Consider the following 22,186-nt stretch of genomic DNA (forward strand, 5'->3'; position numbering starts at 1 on the left):
CGGAAATAACTTAGGCTCCCACACTGTCTGAGAGAGACAAATTACTTACCAACATGGCTAATGGAAAACAAAAACGTGGTGGAAAGCAAAAGCTACCGGCAAACCGATGCTGACAGTCAACAGTGGTAACCAAAATGTACGGACAAACAGAACTCAAAAGGTTGGCAGTATTTGGGAGAAAGAGGAAAAACTACTGGGTAAATATTACAGGCTAAAGTGAACTTTTTTGTTTTTTTCTCCAAAGATGTGCAAAATATATTCACCGTGCCCAGGATTATGACTATTTATAGAAGCCAGTCTACAACCTTCTTACAAATCCCTACTCTTCGGGTCTTTTTTGTGACAATAAAAGCGCTTACATGATCTAAGACAGTGCAAGTTTGTGAGTTAATTTACATTCTCCCAAGGTGCCTGGCAAGGATGCCATTAGGATATGATACAGTTTTTGCTCTTCTGTCTTTTCCGGCTGTGCAACTGTCCCCTGCCACCCAGTGTGGAAGACTTGGGCATGCTGTACGAGCCGTACTTGTGCAGGAGCTCCTCGCTGGTCACGTACCGGAGGCGGGCGGGTTGGGGAATCGGCTCCCCGAGGAAATAGCCCTCGTTGTCGGATTCCGAAGAGGAGGAGCAGGTCGAGCACCAGTCGTATTCGGCGAAGTAGGGCCCCCATCTCTCGCCCAAGTGGTTCTGCAAGGCAAGATCCGACACTGTCCGGGGACAGTGGCCGTAGACGTCCCTGCGGGGACCCTGCTCCACCGTCTCTCTGCAGCTCCTCTGGTGCATGAACTGGTCGTAGTCTTCCCTGGCCCGGAGCGAGGGTCTCTCCTTCAGCCGGCAGCACTGCTCGCTGGCCAGGTGCAGGGCGTTATCTGACCGGGAACGTCGAGACCGCCGGGGCCGGTGCGGGCGGTAATGCCGGTCATCATCCCGGAGGTTAGTTCGCCGACGCGTGCGCTCGCTCATGGGGGCATGCCTCGAGCCCTCCTGCGCCCCCAGCTTGCCCCCGGGCACCCCGCTACCGTAGTCGAAGCTCTGGTGCATCCTCCCATGCGATGGCCGCTCTCGGTACCCGAGGGGGCTGGCAAGGTTGTGCAGGTTCGGCTCCATGTCCTGGTACTGCTGCACCGACAGCAGGCTGCGGACGGACTCGGCGCTTCGAAATTGCATGGAGGAGTTCAGGGTCCCCATGTTGCTCATCTTCTCCGAGACGTTCATGCCTGAATCTTTGCTCAGGTCAGGCATCGAGAACCTGGAGAGATGCTCCTGGCGCTTGGCTCCACCGTCTGCAGAGAGACCTTTGCAGGGAAAGGGGAAAGGAAGAAAAAAAAAAGAGTTAAGAGGGAGAATTTTCTATCAGCAAAGATGCAGGGAGAAGGCTGGGTTTGGCCTGAGACTTTTGTTTTAAAAAATAACTCAGTGGTTTAGATGCTGTCCTGAAGAGCCCTTCAAGAGGATGTTTTTTTAAAGAGCAGACAGTTCCTCTTTTGGGGGAAATCACACCAATTTAAGGTGTTTTGAGTTGGACTCCAAGTTGGTTTTCACGACTTCCTTCCCCATATGTCTACACTGTCTGCAACTTGATAGGAATAACTAGTGATACCAGTGAGAAATTATGCGCCAGAGGTAACCTGAGGCCTCCTGCACGCTGAGATAACTAGGGTGCCATGATCCGGCACCCGCACCTTGTGCAACGACGACATGTTTTGAAGGACTGAACGATGTCAGGGGCAGCTGAGAATGGGGCCACTGACTAACTCAGGCTTGTCACCATGCTGCACCGCATAGGCCCCCTGAATGACACCCATGGGGGGACCTTGGCCATGTGCATGCAGTCGTGTTTCCCAGGAGACGAGGGAACACCTGAGCCCCAGAGGGTCTGCTGGAGCTCCCCATAAGCAGCGGGACAGTCAGGCTATCCCTGCAGATATCCAGGGAGCTGCATGTGGGTAAGAGCCAAGAACATCAGCTCCAGCTTGATGGGCTGCTCTGCTTGGGAAGGTGCCCCACCAGGTCTCTCTCATGTCCCAGCCAGCCCTGAGCTCCTGCAAGGTGTTTCCCTCCAGCCCAAAAAGCCTTAACCCAGCAGCAGAGAAGTGGGGTGCCTGCCCGTCAATGAGAAACTCAACGCACCCCACGTCGCTCTAGTCCTTGGCCTGTTTTCTGGGTGTTTTCTGACTATTTTCAGACTATCCCCACGCCGGCTTGACAACTGGCAGCAGTCAGCACTTGCATTGCAGGCTCAGGACAACGTGTTTCGCAAGCTATTTCAAAGGAAATCCATTTCATCCCAAATCAAATGCAGAGTGTTTGCTTTGGCGCTCTTCTCCCCGTCCCTCTCTGACAACCTCCCCATGCAGACCAAATGCAGAGCGCCGTGCACCATCAGCAGGATTTTCAACATGACGCACAGCCCTTATGCAATCACCGAGAATTTATGACTTTGTAAATTAATTTAAAAAAACCAACAACCCAGCCCACAATTCAAGAATAAACTTCTTTTCCCCTTAACAAAAGCTGCTTACATTTCATTGAGAGCTCAGCTCCTTCGGCATCAGCCGCTGCCTGCCAAACCTGAACAAGAACAAGGGCTGCTGTCACTAACCCCGCTCACGAGCTGCTTCAGGGTTTCTTTGGATTCAGCGTTAAAAAAAAATCAGCAGATCCTGCAAAGATGCCCAAGATTTTCCAGATCCTCCCCTCGGTGGCACCAGGGAGAGCTTTAGCACTTGAGCACAAGCCGCCGCTGGGTCTTGCACAATTTGGCTTTGCTTCCCGAGTCCCAGCCGCCGCAGCCGTTTCTCTCTGCTCATTTGCTTTTCTGCCGTTAATGGGGACGTTTTGGAGTTTATGATTACAGAGGAAAGTAAAGCAAAGGCAATCCCTGAACGCCGCAGGAAAAGGGAGAGGCTGGGTTAAAAAAAAAAAAAAAGTAAAAGCCGCGTTTTGTTTTGAAAAGGACACACTTTTCAAGCCAGCTTCATGCCTTTTTTTCCCTAAGCCATGCTGATCTTGAGTGATGTAACCCAACCCTGCTGACCACCCTTTGGAAACAGTCCCGCACGGGCTCCCTGTCCCTGCCGAGGACCTGCGGGCTCCCCGCTCCTGTTATGGGAGCGAGCAATTCCTGGCACGCACCACCTCCCTGCTGGAGCCACGATCTTCTGCCTTTGATCCCAGCGACGCCGTTTGTCACATCAGGCGCTGCACCCCGTGTCCCTCCTGTGCCACCGCGGAGGAGCCCAGCAGCCTCCCGGGAGGGAAAAGCAAGGCGGTAACATGCACAAAGACCTCCCGAAAGGCCAGAATAACAGTGGGAGTGCTGGCAGAGCTGATCTGAACGAGAATCACGGCCACCGACAGCCGAATGTGGCCTTAATCAGATCTGTCAGACAATAGCTGATGCCAAAGAAAATGAGCCCTCGGTGACATTTATGCAGTCGTTCGTTAAGAGAACCGGCACGGCTCTGCAATAAGAGCAAGTAACGGCAGCGCTGTGCAGGAATACAGCTCCAAACGCTGCGGGATGCTTCTGCGGTGTCAGCAGATTGATTTTGGCAGCACTGTTTGAAAGGGGCCGACCTCGTCCCATCTCGTGGGGGCACGGGGCGAGCTGGTGCTTCGCTCCCAGTGCACAGCCAGCTGCACCAGACAGCACCCGCGGGTCTCGGCTCCCCTACCGCTGCCGTCTCTCTTGCATCCAGTGAGAATAAAAACGAGCATCTGGGGAGAGGCTCCTGAGACATGGAAAGAGGAGAACAATATTTTCAAATTAAGCGAGACATATCTGCATCCTCCACATCACTGGCAGGAGCGTTGCACGCAGCCACAGTGGCTGAGCGGGATGACCTGCGGCAAAACCTGCTTTTCTTTTTGCCAGGAATAAAGCAAGCCACGGTGCACGGGGGCTCCGGCTCCTGGAAAAGCAGAGCCAGCATTTCACGGGTTTAGCTTATGCAGGATGGGGGTCTCCAGCCCCTTGCACACACCTCCAGCAGACACCGCATGTGCTTTTTCTTTTCCCCTTCAAAGTGCTGGTCAGCACAGGCGGAAGCAATTTCAGACAAGAAGCCTGCGATACACATACGGCTCATGCTTGGTATGCAAGGTTTAATCAGTGTTTATTAGGTCCAGGGGGTGTTTCTGGCTCTTCATTCAGCCGGCCTGATTATAATTAAGCACACATATTTTAAGATCTTGAATCACTGCGAAAATGTCAATTGTAAGAGGAATCCAGCATGGAGCATGTACATCACCAACACCATCATCAGAGCTCAGGGCGCGACGGAGCCCATGCTTGGGAGACAGCGGCAAAGCAACCCTGAGTCCCGACGGCTTCATTTCTCCATACGACAGAATGGGAAACGTTCCTTGCTGAGGGCCAAATGCATCTTCCCAAGCAGATTTGGCAGGCTGCAATACGTACAAGCCTTTTTTTGGGAGCCACACTAGCAAGTGACCCAGCAAGCAATGCGGCCAGGAGCCAGGGAAACTTTGTTTTATCTGCTCACGGTGGCAGCAAAGGATTTCTTCTGCTCACTCAGGAGCAAAGTTGTGCCTTCATAGCATCCCTGCCGATACTGAGAGCTCCGCATGGCTCTTACAGTGCCCAGAGCAGGTACCGGGTCGAGGAAGCAACTTCTAACCCACACGAAACACAACAATGTGTCCAGGCTTAACTTTACGTATACACCAATGCAAGATGTAAAGTACGAGTGGGAGTTATGCCCAGATTAGTCTTTCAAAGCTCGCAAAATGATCCTGCCCCTCTCTGTGGAGCTGCAAAGCCTCAGCCAGGTGTAGCAGGAGCAAGCCAGGAGTGGTCCAGCCTGACCGCAGCGAGTGCAGAGGACAGCAATAACCATTTGCCTAAAAGATTTCATCTAGAAAACATGACCTAGGAATAAAGTTTGAAAGAGCAGGGGTTGTTTAGCCTAGAGAAGAGAAGGCTGAAGGGCATGTAATAACAGCCTTCAAATATGGAAAAAAATGCTTGCAGACAGGAAGGAAATACATTATTCTTCAGGTCTGCTGAACTCCTGCAAGAAAAATTTCAGCCTGGAGAATAAGAAAACTCTTCCTGTGCAATCACAGCAGAAGATGGCCGGGGAGGCTCCGGCATCAGAGGGTTTCCCGGGCACTGGAAGGCAGCGGGTGCCTGGGTGCAGGCAGGGCAGCTCCGGGTCTCCGGTCCTGGATGGGGCAAAGGTGGCACTGGCCCTGCTCTCCTGCGGTCATTTGCCATTTCAGAGCTACACCAGTGCATTGAGGCCCAATCTTCTTGAATTACCAGTATTTATTTACAGCTGCTGCAGCTCCCTCTTAATGAAGTGTTTCATCTGGGAACACAGCTAATAACCCGAGTGAGCCCTAACCTGGAAGAAAGAGCATACAAGGGGAGACCCCACCACGCAGCGGTGATTTTCTTCTAACAAGGAAACCTGAGAATCTGTTTCCCGAGGCTGTCCAGGGGAGCGGGAGCCCTGCTCTGGCCCACGGCGCAAGATGGTTGTTACCACATCACCGAGCCCTTTCCCAGGGTGCTAACCCAGGGATGACATGCTGACCCCACGAGACTTTCCTTCTGCAAAACGATGCTCCAGGAGACACCGAGCGCATCCCTCGGCGGCTGCCCCAGAGGCTCTTGCACTGGAAGAGGAGAGATGGCACCTGCTGCCGCCAGCACTGTACGTCGGCCGGCGGCCGTCCCGCGGCCAGATTGGAGCCAGCACCGCGGCGCACGTGGACACAGGAGGTTATTCTGCTGCCGTTCTCCACGGCGTGGGGCTGCCAGGCTCAATATTTCACCCCGGAGCCATGGAAACGCACGCCTTTCGGATGAATGCAAGTGAAAGCTGTAGCTCGTCTGCGGGCGTTCCATACAAAACTCGAGCTGGCTACAGCACCAGGAACACAAAGCAGGTTTCTGGTTAACATTAAGGTTTGCTAAGAACATGCTGTATGACCCCCTCTGAAGTCCTTCCCCACCTCTATTAAGAACCATGTTTATCCCATAAAACACTACCAAGGGAAATAACAACCAACCAAGCAAAGCGACGGCGCAAAGGTATTCCTCACGAGCATCACCTCTACAACCTTGCCACAACAAAGCACGCGGAGGCACTTAAATCTCACTGCGTGCTTTGCTAAACCTGGCCTGCAAGTTGCATTAATTACGAATTATTAAACCGCTCGGCAAATGACAGCAGAGGGGCCACAGAGAGCATGTATGCTGGGTCTGAGGGTGGGAATGAAGCCCCCTGTGAGGGGAAGCAGCTCCCAGCCCTCATTAAATTAAACTCCCTGCGAAGCTGGGCTAACACGGGGTGAGGCCCCGCCACAGCCAGCATCCCACTGCAGAGAGAGCATCGTCTGCTTCACCCCGGCGGGGGAACGCAAAACGCCCTGACTTAGGACCCTGCACACAAACAGGGCTATGCTGGCGCTCACTTCTTGCTTTTACATTTATCATAGTGTACACATATACCTGTGCACTGCAGTCCTCACCACCTGGTACCCATATAGGTGCCTGCCTGCACCAAAACCCTGTGCCCAGCCCAGCCAGCGTTTAGGTGCAGCTACAGAGGCACAGGAGGGGACGGTGCGGCATCTCTCGTGTCCAGCCCCCCGTCAGAGCCTTCTCTCTCTCATAGCACCAGGCAGGCACATCCTCACCACCCCTGAAACAGGGTTTATTTCAAGTTCAACCCCAAGAACTAAAAAGGAACTTAAGGAGAAAGAGCCTGCCCAGGGCTTTGTTTATAGCTCAGCCTCGTCTCACTTCTGAGCGACCTCGGGGTGTGCAGAAATAAAGCAGAACCCTTATGTAACTGGAAGTCATGGAAAGTAAACAATTTGGGGGAAAGCAGAGCACCTGCCAAGCGGGTCACGGTGCCGACAGCCTCCCATGGTGTGCCCCTGCGCGCCGGCCAAGGGTGGCAGGGCGTATTTCCTACCTGATCAATCCCTCTGTTTGGCTCGCTGAAAGAAGTCCCTACACAGATGCTGCCTGGGAAAGCAGCTGGATTTTAACCTAGTGTCCTGGTTTCGGCTGGGATAGAGTTAATTTTCTTCCTAGTAGCAGGCATAGTGCTGTGTCTTGGATTTAGTAGGAGAAGAATGTTGATAACACGCTGATGTTTTAGTTGTTGCTGAGTACTGCTTATGCTAGTCAAGGACTTTTCAGCTTCCCATGCTCTGCCAGGTGCACAAGAAACTGGGAGGGGGCACAGCCAGAAGAGTTGATCCAAACTGGCCAAAGGGCTATTCCATACCATATGGCGTCATGCTCAGTATAGAAACTGGGGGGGGTTGGCCGGGGAGCAGCGATCGCTGCTCGGGAACTGGCTGGGTATCGGTCGGTGGGTGGTGAGCAATTGCATTGTGCATCACTTGCTTTGTATACCATTATTATTATTATCATTATTATACTGTTACTATTAGCATAACTACTTTACTTTATTTCAATTATTAAACTGTTCTTATCTCAACCCAGGAGTGTTTCTCACTCTTACTCCTCCGATTCTCTCCCCCATCCCATCGGGGTAGGGGGAGTGAGCGAGCGGCTGCGTGGTGCTGAGTTGCTGGCTGGGGCTAAACCACGACACCTAGAAATGTTCCCGTAACCCCCCTCATGGGCACCACCAGCTCCTACGCCCTCCCCAGACTAGGCAGGATGGCCAACACGCCGTGTCGGGGATGATGTGCTATTGCTTCCCCCGACATCTCCTTCCAGAAACCCATCTTGGTTCTCCCGCTGGCTTGGTCGTTACCCCACGTGCTTTGGCACATCCACGTGTGACACCAAAGGGGTGAAGGCGTGCACGTGGCCAGCCCCCGCGGTAATCACGCCAAACCTCCCACCGCTGAGCAGCACAAGGCGGGTGAGGGGGAGCAGAAACATTCCTGGCAGTTTTATGTTTTGGCATTGGCCCTTTGGGAAGGAAACCCTCTATCTTTACATCTTGGGTTTTGAAATGACCCGGCTTGGATTGGGGAATGTTATACCTGGGTCTCAAAATTGCAAGAAATCTCCACAGCGTTCCATTCTTCTGACTCGGAAGTAGTTTTACGCTGCCCGTATCTGGGGGAAAGAGGATGGTAGGAGCGTGCTGGAGAGCTGGGAGCCTCCTTTTTCTTAGAAAAAGTCAAGAACAGCCAATGTGTCATTTTCTGGCTTGCATAACTCAGCTGAAGTGCCCAGGGCAGCCACCCTCTCCTGCCTGGGGGGAGAGGAGCACCAGTGGGGATGCAGTGGCACTGAGGACATGAGGATGGGGACCAGCCCCCCGACCCCGCTCACCCTGAGCCCCTCACTGCCATCCCTGAGGGGGTGTGGGAGCTGCTCCCCAGCCCTCGGTACAGGAGAGGCTGCGCCATTGAACGCTTCTTGAAAAATATACCCCAGCCCTGAGAAACAGTGTTTTTTCTTCCCCCACCCCAGCTTTCAGCCCCTCCTCAGGCAGAGGAAGAAGAGGGGTCTGGAGACAGATGATGCCATCAAGTCGTTCTGCAACTCAGATGCGCAGGGTTCAGCGCTGACCCACGTGCATATTCATACAGTTTCTCTCTCTGCTTTCTGGGTAGGCCACAGTTGTTGTTTAGTCCTGGAAAAACAAGCTACCTGGGGCCTTTGGGCATCTCGTAACACAGATGACAGCAGAAACGTGCGCCATACGTGTGAAATCACATTCCGCCCCGTAACGGCAGCAGTTTAACATCTTTTTTTCCTGGATTTATGCCTGTGACAGATGAGGCTGTAACCCTCACCCAAACTCATTTTCTCAAGGAATACTTAAAATCTATTTCTCCTTTTGCATCTGACAATGTGGCCGTTCAACGCGTCTTCTACCTCCAAAGCACTCCTGCTCTCTGCAAGCTGCGCACAAAGAGACTGTTCCCAGAGAATAACATTTAGCCTGCAGGTACTTTCTTAAGTGGGCTATTTGACCAGCTGGCATTTTGTGGAAATGACTGCTTGGAATCAGCAGCGATCAGCTCTTGATTTCTAATTCAGCTGCTAGGCACATACAGCGCCTGCAAAACCTTTTTAGAGGGCAATGCAAGCACAAGCAGAGCAAGGCAGAGCACAAGCACTTGGGAGCAGGGCTGTGGCAGACCAAGTATCTTCTGGGAAGTGATTAACCTCTGGTAGGATCAGACTCCTCCTCATGAGAAAAGCTTCCTGGATAAACTCCATCTTAGCATGGTCCTGATTGCTTAATGAAGGGAGTTACAGGGTAAACATTGCTACAGCATCCACTGTTTTGTATTGTTGCTAATGCAATTAAAAAAAAAAAAAAAAGCAAAAGCAGCCAAAGCAAATCAGCTATAAAAAATAATATAAAATCCAGCAAAAATGAGCTCTCTCTTGGAAAATATGCTGGGAAATATTTTTGGCTCTTTGCATCTCCATCTAATAGCCATGTTGGGCAGGAGGAGGACCCAGCCTTCAAGAAGCAGACGTAGCAGATCGGAGTCTGTCATAGCCTTTGGTTGATGGCAGAGAAGGGATTTTCAAACAGAAACATGGGAGGAAAGGAGAGATGCCCTCCACCAGCAGGAAACTCTGCCCTTTGCCAGTGGATGTGTTTAAATCACATCAGCTTTTGTGGCAACTATACGAGCAGAAAACAGAGGATGGCAGAGACGCTCCCATCTAATTCAAACCCCGAAACAAAGCACGAGGAGGGGCACGGCTACCTCTGCCACTCCGGTGCACTGCTGCCCATGGCGCGACGATGGAGCGCAGCTGAGCACTCTAAGAGCGAGCGCCCCAGATTAACACAGTGTCACACCTCTTAACCAGCCCATAAGGAATTGCCTTTGAAGTGATTAAGTAGAGTCTGGCTGGTAAGGTGAAAACCTGGGGTCTTGCAGGAGACCTGGGGTCACACAGATCTTGACCCGCCCAATGGGTCCCGTCCAGCATTACAAATATTACAGGGACAACATCTGTTCACAGAAGGCAGCCTTCTAGCCAGAGGACAGGGACTACCGCTGCACACCCGATGTATTATCTGCTTTTCCTGACGTCTCTGGCTAATTAGTACTTAAGTCGTAATAGAGACATCACAGCCAAATCTGCTGCCAGGGAGGAAACAGCTTTTAACGTGTGCTCTGCAGGTCAGGGACTGTTTGCCCTTCAGCTCCCTATAAAAAGAGAACGTTTTCAGCGATGCCATAAAATGTTAGATGGATGCGGTGTGAATTATTTCACTTTATAGGGCAGAGCAACTGTGCAGAACCAGTAGCTCAACGGGACCTCATATCTGGATGCCTGGGAGTTTCTTGCAAAGTAATGCTGGGGTGTGCAGGGCAGAGGGCACGGGGTGAGCTGGACCCCCAGGCTGTGTTGGGGGAAGCTTCGTGGGGGTGTTTGCCGGGCAACCCGTTCTCCCGCAGACCTCAGCCAGGTCACCGAATCTCCCTATCCTCAAAATGCTGCCAATTAAATTGGAGGATAAATGTGTCCTCCATAATTGCACACACAGCCCTGGGGGAGCTGCCTGTTACTGCTGCAGTGCCCCCCAGCTCGAGCTGAGCCAGGTCCCAGAGCAAGGAAAATTATTAGAATCTCACACATTAATAAAATTGTTATCACCTCACTCTGCAGAGGAACTGCTTAAATTTGTTGTGAGCACCATCATGCTGAGCATCTGCTCCAGAAAGCAGGAAAGAAGTGAGTCGTTAAGGCAGGCACGGCTCGTGAAGAAATTCATACTTTGGCTATGTATGGAGGACAGGTGCCTTTGGAAGATCTCCCTCCCAGCATTTTCAAAAGGGGTTTCTAAAATGAAAGACAGAGTGATTTTCACTCTAATATGGAGGCCTTGCCACGTTTCTCGTCTCTTGACCTGTATCCCCGATAACTTGTTACACTTCAGCTCCAAAGCATGCAACAACTGCTTCAGTATTCAGGGATTGCTCATCCGAACTCGAAGTTGCTCAAGACTCTTTGTACTGATGGGTTTTTACACAATACAAGTTTTCAGGAACATGAGCAGCTTTGGAAACCTGGGGCTTTGCTTTGTTTCGAAGAGCAATTCCCAACTCCCTTGCCATTTCACATCTATTTTTCCTCCGTGTGTATCTGAGGCCGTTCGAGCAAAACCCTTTCCAGCTCATTAGCTTCTCCTCTCCCACCCTGCTTTACCACTCGCCGGTTAGGGAGATCCTGCTTGAACACAGAGATCATTTCACATCTTGGCATGAGGCTGGCAACTTCCCTAAACAAACACATCAAAACCCAGGAGCGGGGCGAGAAGGCACGGGCGTAGCAGAGCAAACCTGTCCGTGCAGGTGGGGCAGAGGCACAGAGCTCGGCTTCAGCGGTGCTCAGCTCCCCGGGGGCCCGGCGATGCTCACCGCTGCATACCCACCACCCGGTGCCAGCATCCCGCAGGAGGCCCTCGGGACCGGGTACCAAACACCCCGCAGGCTGCTCGCTACCAGTGACAGCAAGACAGACGGACCCCATTTTGCAGGGCGTAGGCGCAGGATGTGCCCAAATCCAAGCAATGTTTGGCTGGAACGGAAAAAAGCCAGGGAGTGGTGAAGAAAAAGCAAGGCAGTATCTCTGGCGAGCAAACCAGGCTCAGTATTTTCTTTTCCGAGAAGTTTTCTGCTGAGGGACTTGGAAGCAAGCGATAGCTGTGCCGGATGAGTGCAGCCGTCCGATAACGCAAACTAGAGCAGGCTGCAGAAGGACGGCGTGCGCAGGGGTCTGAGCTTCCCCGCTGCCGGGCTGCGGAGCAGAGCCCTGCCGCAGACACGTCCGTGCACACGCACCCATCCCCGCAGCCACAAGATGAAACCCGAATACGTTTGGGGTGAGAGGGCTGAGAAATATTACCCTGGGACGCGTTCATGAGAAACAGGCTCAGCCTGATGGGACAAGCATCTCACCTGGCTTTTCCCTGCAGTTTCTACCAGGGCTCTGGGGAAGAGGAGAAGAGCTGTGCACAGAGGAGGAGGAATTTCTTTTAACGGCTCACACGCTCGAGGACTGCGTAACACGCAAAAGGGGTTAACCGGGCTTATTTCAAAGCATTTCAAAATACTTTTAGCCCCTAAGAGCAGCTGACAGCAGTCCTTCAAGCGTTGAAGGCTGGAATCTGCCTCTGCATTAGCAGCTGGCCTTGGTTTTTCCCCCCTCTTCGCAAAAGGGAGGATTAAAGAGCTTGAAAACATTTGTTTTGAGCCACACGGAAAGGCCAGCCATCTCTAAAGCCCTGCATTTGGTAAACAAGCAAGCAAAGTGAGAGGGGGCTGCCAGGCAGGCAAGCCCGTGGCACCGAGCGGTGGTCCCCACGCTGCCGGTCACCCCTGTAACGGGGAGACACCTGCCATGGCACTGACCTGGAGCACGGGGGACCCCATCGCATGGAGGAGGTCCCAGGGTGGCCGCAGGGTGCCAGGAGCGCGGGTGACGTACCTGTTGCGTTGGAGAGCGCGAGGGACTCCATGGAGCCGCGGGGAGTCTGCTCGGTGGGCGTCAGGTCCTCTGTGAACTTGAGGGCGTTGATGGGGTGCCGGGTGCGGCACTGCGGCGTCAGCATCCCGCCTTCCTCTTCCTCTTCGTACTTGGGGACTTTGAGACTTCCTCTGGTCTCGGGGAAGCTCTGGTTGGACATGTCGCTATAGCTCTCCTGCGAGCGAAGCCTCCCCGAGTAGTAGTCCTCTCTGCAGTCCTGGATGAAGCTGCCGCCATGGCTCTTCATCGCCAGCGAGGAGCTCCTCTTTGGGTTGCTGAAATGTTTCGCCCATAAATCCGGCTGCGAGCCCGGGACCTGGCTGGGGTTATAGGAGGTCCTTATGTTGCACTGGCTGAGAAGCTGCAAAGGGCTTTGGGACTGACTTTGCTCCATTTTGCTCCCGTAGTGATAGAGCTCGTCCCGGCTCCTCCACAAGTGCTCCCTGTTGAGGCTCGGCGTCTGGCTGGCCAGGCTCAGCAAATCCATCTGCAGGGACAGGGGGTCCACGTCGGTGGAGAGGCGGTTGGAGGAGACCTGCAGCTGGTTGCATGGGCTGCGCGCCCCCTCCTCGCCTTTCCCCTTGTTCTTGCCGATCTTGGCGCTGCGGCGGGACTCCTTGGCTCGCGCGCTCTGGAAAGCCGAGTCGGAGGAGTCGGAGCCGTTGGGGTCATCGCCGACGCTGCAGGCCCTGGAGCAGAAGATCTGCCCCTGCTTGGGCAGGAAGGGCCGTCCCAGCAGGGACTTCTTGCACTGCGCACAGCAGAAGCAGGTCTCGGTGGCGTGCCAGTGCTGGCCGTCGTACGTCATCTGGCCCTGGTCGATACCTGGAGAGGGAAGATGCACAGCGCCAGAGTCAGCTCACGTACATCGCTTCACGCTGCGCTTAACACGCGCATCCCCTACAAGTGACACGCACCCGAGCTCGCTCTCAAAAGCCCTTCAGCGGGGTTTTTCCGGCACGTGAAGTTAAGCCCGTTTCTAATTCCTTGCAGGCTGCAGACCTTTGCTTGGGAGTTGCTCAATGTTGGGAAAGGCAGAAGCGAGCCTCAAGCTATTTGGTATTAAATGGGGATATTTCCGATCAAAAAGCAAAGGAATGCAAGAAGTTCTCCATAAAGTCCTTGAAGTCAAAGCAGTAATATGCTGCCTATTTGAAAAAAACAAAAAGCCTCCAACCAAACCATAATGAGGAATTTGTGCTGCCTTGGTTAAGTACGTAACAAAGTGGATCGCATCCTGTCCCTTGCTGCTACTGCAGCCCCATCCAAACTTTATTTTGGCTGCTGGGGCCCCTTCTCCAAATGGGAGCGGAAAGAGCTGGCCCCAGGGACCTGAGTGCCCCCCCTTGCCTTGCACCCAGCCACATTCCCCACGTTGCCCCTTGGGTTAAGTAAAGGAATTGGTGCAGCGAGTCTGTCCCCCGCCAGCGAAACCCCGGGACTGCTCGCAGGCACCGGCCAGAGCTGCGGGAGCACGACTGCTGCACGCATTTTGCTCTTGGTCAGAGCTGCGAGCAAAGCTCCTGAGGTTTCCATTACAGCATTTATTCACCTGCTCAAGCCACCATTCATGGCAAAAGCCCCCGTTACCTGAGAAACTGCCGCGCGTGGCGTGGGCTGGCCGGCACGGCGGGGTGCTATGCTGCACGTGTGCGCAGCACGTGCTTGCACACCCGCCGTGGCCCTGCCGCTGGGAGGGCCTAATGCCACCGGATAATTTATAAATGAACACTATGTTAACGGTCCGTTTTATTCCAAGCTAAATTTGCTTTAGTGTAATTGTTTTTTTTTTTTTTTTTTCCTTCCTTTCTAATGAGCAAAATGGTTTTATATATAGGCTGGAGTGCTACGCTTGTGGACAAAAGAGAGACAAGACAGTGGGTGGGATTTTATTAGCTCCTTTTCCAATGCCCCAAAGCTGTCTCGCAGAGGAAGCAGCACAGCCTCCTTACTCTGAGCCTCAGCTACCCAACCCAAGCCTTACAAGTCTTAAGCAGGTGCTTATCTCTAATTTATCTGGCTCTTGAGTACAACGCTCAGTGACTACTACGAGCAACTTGCAGCAAAATGGCTGCAGTCCCTCCTTTGCTAGAGATGTGCAGATATGCACCAAAACAGGCATTTTGGCCCAAAAACCTGACAGTCAGCAGGCTCCAGCCGGCTGGACGGAGGGGAGGACAGCAGATGGGGGAAGCACGAGAGAAGGGAGCATGCGAGAAGCGTTAACAGCTGCTTCACCGCTCTGCAGCTGAGCTTTCGGGAAGGATGCGCTGCAGGTCACAGCAAACACGTCTTCCAAGTGCTTCACTGAAGCCCTGAGTCTTCCTCCCCGTGCCATCTGGCCACTGCACAAGAGCAAAATGGTTGGGTTTTTTTTCTCCTTTCCCTGCAGCCTATGAATTATTTGAACACGTGAGCTCACCTCCACGGACAAAGAAAGGGCTGCCCGCCCGCCCGCGAGCAAATGCTCAGCCAAGTGACAAACAGGATCGGGGAGAACAGCGAGGTGGCTTCCCAGTTCGCTCAGCTTACCATCCCACGAGTGCTGGGGGGTACAGCTAGCCCCCAGGATAAAGTACATTTTCAAGCATCATTCTAGAAATGTAGATTGACTCTGATGCGTTCTTTCTTTCTGAGAACATCTATCTGCAAGTTGATTAAAAAAAGCAAACTGAAACAATAATGATGCCTAATGAACAAGCACCTTTCCTGTCAGTAGCTCATTAACTCATGCAATCCTTTGGAAAGCTTGGCTGGGAAAAAATCTGGGAGTTGAACAGCCAGACTGTTTACAGGAAAATGAGATTTAAAGGAAAAAAAGCATGCATTATGTTAGGCTAGAGAAAGCTTTCACTAGTTGCAACAGTTCCTGAGGTTGCTCTCTGATCGTCCTCCCCTACCAGACCACAAAAAGGGATAAGCAGTGGTTTAACCAAACAAGCTACCGTGCTTGCTCCTTGGTGAGATGCGAGAGGGGCACAAGCCTCTTTGGATGCCGCAGGGCTGGTGCAGACCTCAGCCGCAGGCAGTCCTGCCTGCAGCCCCAAGCTGTTGTCGAAGACTTAATGCAACAGCTCTTGTTGCCAGAAACAACCTTCCAAGCAGAGGTCTGCCCCGCACCGCGCTGGCCCCGGGGCCGAGGGACGGTGGCGCTTACCGATGTGCTGGGCGCAGGTGTCGCAGTACTCGGCGTAGAGGGACTCGAAGCAGCTGCAGCAGTAGGGCCTGCCGTCCTTCATGATGTACCTCTGCCCCCCCAGCACCGTCTCGCATTCAAAGCAGCAGAAGTGCTTCATGTGCCAGTGCCGCCCTTCGGCCTCGGTGCACTCGTCGGCAAAAATGATCTGGGGGCAGGGAAACACAAATGTGGAGAAGAGTCAGCCAAAGGGGGGACCTGGGGCACGGGCACCAACCTGCATGTCTCTTGCCCGTGCACGGCAGCTCTGTCTCTTTGCTCATACAACATCCAAATTTTACAGCTAACCCTCCCGCTCTGCACGGGAAACTCCGGTGGTGTGGCTTGCGGCAGGGGCACCCATCACTTCCATTAAAATGTAAATACCTCAGGACCGCATTAATGCACAGGCTGCAAAGCGTTAAGGCAGCGCTCACGGTAAGATGCTCGTAAGCACATCCATCAGCAGGAGGGGTCGATCAGGGTAATAAACACGCTTATATACAACCAATCGATCTGGTGGACTTTTGAAGAACAGAGCAGCCACTTACTAAAACACATTTACCCATCCCTGAAACAGGGACCGGAGTACAAAGGATGAGCAAAAACACAAGGAGGAGTGGCAGCTCTCTGGAGGGGAGAGAAGACGGAGCTACCTGGCTCCTCACAGCTGTCTCTAACCCAGCCTGCGTGCTCATAAAGATGATCGCAGGCATTATACCAGTGGGGAAACTCAGGCGTGGAGGGCTGCTAAGAATGGGCTGGTGAAGCAGCCATCTAAAATCTTTTCAGCAGACGCTTTCTTGCCGTCTGCTTCCCATCCCCACGCCACCTCCACTCCCAAAGCCAAGCCGGGGGGCAAGCCGCGGCCCAGTTCTGCTCCCTGGCTCCCTGCCCTGGTACAGGTCACACCAAAAGCTTTTCCCTCCAGTTCCTCTTACCCCTGAGTTCCTCCTTCTCGCAATTACTGCCGGATATTTCAGGGGATGAAGTGCGTGTTAAAGAAGGAGCTGAATGAAAGACTTGTACAAGAATTTGCAAGGATAAAAAGTACACAAAAAAAATTACCCAGCCTAAGCCGCAAGGAAATAGGGCCAGTCAAATGGTTAGGAGTTGTTCTTTTACTGGTAACGTTACAAATTTAATTGGATACATACGTCAATGTTCTTTATATTTGAAGTGCATATAGCCTTGGATATTTACTATTACACGCTTGCATAGATGGGACATGGTATTTTATAGTACATATGGTTTTCCACACTATGGTTTTCATAACTTTAAAAGCCAGAACAATTTCCTTCACCAGCCTTTTAAACAGCGATTGACACTTGAGAAATGCTCAGATGCGACTCTCTACGGTTTTCTATATTCGTTTTGTATTCCATTTGTTCAGCTTCCTATAGCCCATTAATCTCCTCTCTTAAAGTTATTTCAGCTCGGCGTGTACTCAAACACTACCGTCTTGTAGGAAACACAGCACTCATCTTACCAGAGGCTTCTTCTGGGGGAACAGAGGAGAAGCGAGGACCACCACACACAGCTGGGCTAAAGTCACACAGCCCGGGGGGTATGCTGTTACTGAAAACGTTCATGGAAAGCCCTCCCTGCGCGTAGATGAGGACCCCTCTCAGAACAGCCCTAGGCAGATTGCAACTAAAAATCCCTGAGATGCTCACCTGACACCCCAGGAAAAGCTTGCACGAACCCTCGGAAGCTTGCACGAACCCTTGGCAAAGCCAAACCATTGTATTTCGCGTGCACGCCTCTGTGCAGCTGTTCCTCCCTATAGTAACGCACCCACAACCGTCATCCACCCGCAGCCGGCGGATGGAGGGGAAACACCCTCCAGCTGGCACGCAGAACCCTCTCGTGCCATCCCCGCGGGCAGCACCTGTGGCAGAAGCCGGGGCGAGCCGGCTCTTACCTCGTCGCACGCCGCGCAGCGGGGCTTGAGGCACTCGGCGTGGTGCCTGCCGCAGTAGATCTTCCCATCTTGGTAGAAGTAGATCAGGTCGACCAGCAGCTCGTTGCAGACGCTGCAGATGAAGCAGGGAGGGTGCCAGCAAACGCCGTGCCCGGCTCGTGAGGCAAAGACGGCCATGTCCCCTCCGTTGATCTGGCCACCGCACTGCCAGAAAAGCCGGTGTTTAACAGGGTGGGGGGGGGAGCCCGCTGCCGCCCATCGCCAGCCAGCTGCTTTTGCAGCCGCGGCAGAAGGTGCTAATTCACAGCTCCTTTCTGGTGTCCCTTAATCTCTTTTCATCCCCGTTTTATGGCCAGGATATCAACAGCTTCCCCCCACTGCACGAGGCCAGGAGCTGACGTGACTGCGCTACATCAAATATTGCGGGGTGCTCTTGGCACGCACCCTGACGGACCCCAGTGCTCACAGCTGGCAGGGGGCATGGGGTGGGTGCTGCTCCTGTGAGCTTCGCTTAACTTTGGTGATTAAAAAGCTGCCCTGCTTGCGCCCGTTTGTCAGCCACTACCCACCTGCTCGCAGATGGCTCCGGTCATGGTTACAGGGAACGGCCGGACATTGCCTCTCCCTAAATTTTCCCTCTTCCTTTGATTGCTGAAGAGTTTGAGCTCCCTCTTCTCCTCCTCATCCAATGAATTACAATAGCGGACCTAAAAAACATCAGCGATGCTCGGTGTTACGGGTGTCCCTGGCTCCCCGGCCAGCGAGCTGCAGTCCCACGGGCTCTGCAAACCTCTGCGAGGGGGTTACCCAAAAGGACTCCGTCCTCGACTTAGGGGAGGCTGGAGAAACACTGCTGTCTGGGCTTCAGTCAGCCCAGGGTTCGGCCAAAATTTCAAGAGGTAGAGATGAGAAGAAAGGGCAGGAGGAAGGTTGCTCTCCAAACACAAGGTTTCTAGGAAAGTCTTAAAAGTTGGGTCCGCTGAGTCTCACCCAGACCAGCAATCAGATTGATCGTTTTCCTGCTTTCTCCTTACGGCAGAGGTCTTACAGCAGCTTCAAAATGTCTTATTGGCATTTCTACAGTGCAGCCAGTTTTCCCTGTGTAAATGAGGGAGTTTCAGCTATTTGGGAACTCGAGCTATTCTTCCAGCATAGTAGGGTCAAGTTCACACACATGCAAAACCTCTGTGTTGGAAGGTAATAAGGAAATAAGTAAAAAAGGATATAAACAATGAACGATGCAATTTCCCTGAAGCTTATGAAACTGTGAGGTTTTCCTGGCTAATTTCATCCTGCAGGCTTAGCTCTTGGCTGGCTGGATCTCAGTGAAGAATACGACTTAAGAGCCAAGGTGGCCACGTGTAGCACCAGTGCCTAATCCAGCCTCCGTTACTTTGGAGAGCAGGCTCATGGAGCTGAGCAGGATCATTCATGTGAGCAGCCAACACACCTTGAATTTTCAAAGGAGCAAAACTGAGCACAGGGGGAAACTGGATGCAAAATCTGCCAGTTTGCAGAAAATACATGCAGGCTCGTGCCTCCAGCTCGCAGCAGCATGGGCTGCAGCAGCACTGGCTGCAGCAGCAGCATTCATGTGCATTTATTCCTATGTTCTTCGGCTGTCGGAGGCTCTGCGTTTTCAGTGACTGCCAGGGAAGGCAGGCGGGCAGGTTGGGGCCCGAGGGTGCACGGGAAGAAGCCCCTGCCCGGTGCCTGGAGCTCCCCCGGTGCTGGCAGCGCCGCGCTGCGCCCATGGCACCCAGCCATGCGCAGTCAAACTCGTTAAAATCTGACCTAGATCAAACAAGTTACCTGCACGTATTTTCCAGAGCGGCTTCTTCAGAAAGCAGCCGGAAAATAATTTTTTTTTGTTTACACAGGGAAATTTTGCGGGCTACCAGAAGCCAGTGTTCTCACCGGTGAGAACAAGATGTCAAAGACCGGACCCTTTTTGCTGCCTCACATCTTTCTTGTGAGGTGTAAGAAGGTTTATTTGCTCTGACTGGTCTTGACTCAACCTCCGGCTTGCCAGGCTCTCCCAGCTCGCAAGGCTCAACCAGAGTGTAACCCCTCCTTGGCACACACACTCCCACTCCCAAGGTGAGTCGGAAGCAGTACTTGGGAAAAGGCTTTTGCAACGTCGTATCTGGCTCTGGCTGATCTCAACAACGTTTCAAGCCCGTTTTAATGTGGCTTTGGCCTCCGAGGGCTGAGAGTGCTTTTATTTCAGAGAACTGAAGAAGGATGATTTTAAAAATTTTAACTTTAGAAAACAAACAACTCCACCCTCACCTCCAACACAATCCAAGCAGGGAGCAAACATGGCACTTAAAAAGCAACATGACCAAACTCCAAGTAAATCCCTCCCAAAAAGCAGAAAGGGCTGAGAAAGGACCAGCCACGCTTCCCATGAGCAACCCCGGGAGGTGCGTCCCCTCCCCTCCCCACCCGCAGCCCTGACGGATGTCCGAGGACACTTTTTGGATACTGACCTCATTGTCATGCGGCGGCAGCTGGTGCAAAAGCTGCTTTATGCGAGACTTTTCTCCCGGGCTGTTGACGTAGGGGACCTTGTCCTCGGGCAGGCAGCTGTAGTACTGGTGCACCTACGGAGCAAGAGAGGGGACTGCAGTGGGGCTCCCGGCCAAGCCCCTGCCCCCGTGCCTGGCCAGCAGCCACCCCCTAAGCCAGCGGGCGCCGGGTCCTCCCAATGATTTCGGGCGGGGAAACGCAGCCAGGCGCCGCTTCAGTTCTCCACCGAGAAAGAGGGGTGGCAGCCCCGGCGAGGCGGCGGAGCTCGTTACCGTTTGCTCGGTCAGCCTCCATAGCGTTAGCATGTTTCGCCGGCTGCGGGGATGTGTCGGCACCTGCCTCGGCAGGGGAGGTTAAAAAGGCTGCGCCCCGGCAGCCTCCGTGTTGCCGGCTATCTCAGCCTCCACCTCCATCAAAACTCTCCAGGCTTTTCTTCTGCAGCAATTTGTGAAAATAAACAGCAGATAAAATCTGTTGGAAGGCTTGGTTTTTTTCTGTTTCGTCTCAGAGCGTGTAATTAAAATCAGCTATTAAAAAGGCAGCCCGGTGGGGCACGGCATGCCCGGCGCTGGAGGAGCCCGGTGGCAGCCGGAGAGGAAGCACGCCCCGAACTCCAGCGTCTCTCCTCCGACTGCCACACCTGGGACGCGCACTCAAGGGCTGGGCCAGGCACCGGGATGGGACTCCCTGGCTGAGGATCAGCTCCCAGATGGCCACAGTGACATTCAGCAGCTTGGGAAGAAGCAGGAGAAGGTAAAGGTAAGGGAAAGCTCTCGCTGCTTGGCTGGGATTGGGAGTCTCTGCAGCCCTGGACGCCTCCGGATGCTTGGGCAGGAGCAGGGGGCTGGATGGCTTCCTTAAATCTGCACTCGGCTAGAGAGATGCAAACCATTTTCCCGGTGCATGCAGCCTTCTGCCTTTGCCATGGTGGGATTACCCCCTCCCCAAGATGCTCCCTCGGCTCTCAGACACTGCAGCAATTAGTTTCAGAGCGGCTGCACTGCCTGCAGCTTGCGCAGGGCTTTTCCCAGACAACACGTGCTTTGCAGTGGCTTCTGATCAGCTTTTTCCCTCGCTGTACGTTTTGGGCTTTGGCCTAGAAAGCACCACCTGGGCTGGCTTTCCCCAGAGAAGCCCTCTCTGCCCGCACAGCCCCAGAGCATCTGCGGAACGACAAGCTACCGCGGGTCACCGGGAGGGATGGGGACGCAGAGGCAGGTAATGGGGCTGGCTGGCAGGAGAGCTCACCCCCGGGCTTGCAGGCTGCTGGGGGTGGCTCGTACAGGGAGTTACCTTCAACAGGAAGAAATCACTTTGCATTCCAGAATAAACATCCAAAACTGGCATTATTCAGGAATAATTACTCTGCATTCAGCTCACTCCCTGGTCTCATTCAGAGCTACCTGCAAGCAGAGCTGCTTCAGTGCTTGCAATCACTTTTCTTCTCAATTTACAGTTCCTCCCCAAACCAACCCTAACATCCACCTTTCCCCATCATCAGGTTTTGCGGAAAGAGAGATTTTTAGCAGATTTCCACCCGTAACTCTGCAGCGCTGATGACAAGGGAACTGCTCGGGTCATGAAGCTGAGGAACACGCTGAGCATATGCCACCACGAAACCCTAAACTTGTTTGGCTAAGGCACAGCAGAAACAGACCCACCAGCTATGGAAACTGTCAAAGAAAGAAAGGCTGCTAAGGATTTTGTTATGTTAAAAAGAAAACAAACTACTTACATTAGAATACTTACTTTGCATTTATAGAGCATCCTTCATCCAGAGACATCAAAGCGCATTAAAAACACGTAAATTCTTATGACATGCTACACGAGGTAGCAAATATACGCACTGGAAAGGCAGCGTAACAACATTAAATGAGCTCCCTGAGTTCATGCAGCTAGTCCGTAGCAGATCTTGCAGCTGAAAATCTCCCGGTGATGCCCCGGCTGCCATACTTTTTACTGGGCTGCCAGGCTACCGCGCTGCCATGCTGCACCTTCCCGGCTGGTACAGATGCCTGCTGACTTCTATTGCCAAATTCCCCACGTGCAGACAGGCTGCTCACTTTCCCCTGCACTCAGGTTG

General features: G+C 53.1%; 1 protein-coding gene across 1 annotated transcript in view; it reads right to left on the reverse strand.

The window, feature by feature from the left end:
* Positions 1 to 426: 426 nt before the first annotated feature.
* PRICKLE2 (prickle planar cell polarity protein 2) overlaps positions 427 to 22,186 on the reverse strand; it is a 109,133-nt gene continuing 87,373 nt past the window's right edge. The window contains exons 4-9 of the mRNA XM_075714364.1: positions 20,064 to 20,177; positions 18,141 to 18,278; positions 17,572 to 17,775; positions 15,630 to 15,816; positions 12,434 to 13,297; positions 427 to 1,295 (exon numbers count right to left, since the gene is read on the reverse strand). Of these exons, the coding sequence (XP_075570479.1) occupies positions 427 to 1,295; positions 12,434 to 13,297; positions 15,630 to 15,816; positions 17,572 to 17,775; positions 18,141 to 18,278; positions 20,064 to 20,177 (2,376 nt within the window). The remainder of the gene's footprint in view (positions 1,296 to 12,433; positions 13,298 to 15,629; positions 15,817 to 17,571; positions 17,776 to 18,140; positions 18,279 to 20,063; positions 20,178 to 22,186) is intronic.

This window comes from Pelecanus crispus, chromosome 7 (assembly GCF_030463565.1).
Source record: "Pelecanus crispus isolate bPelCri1 chromosome 7, bPelCri1.pri, whole genome shotgun sequence".
In the NCBI taxonomy this organism is placed as follows: domain Eukaryota; kingdom Metazoa; phylum Chordata; class Aves; order Pelecaniformes; family Pelecanidae; genus Pelecanus; species Pelecanus crispus.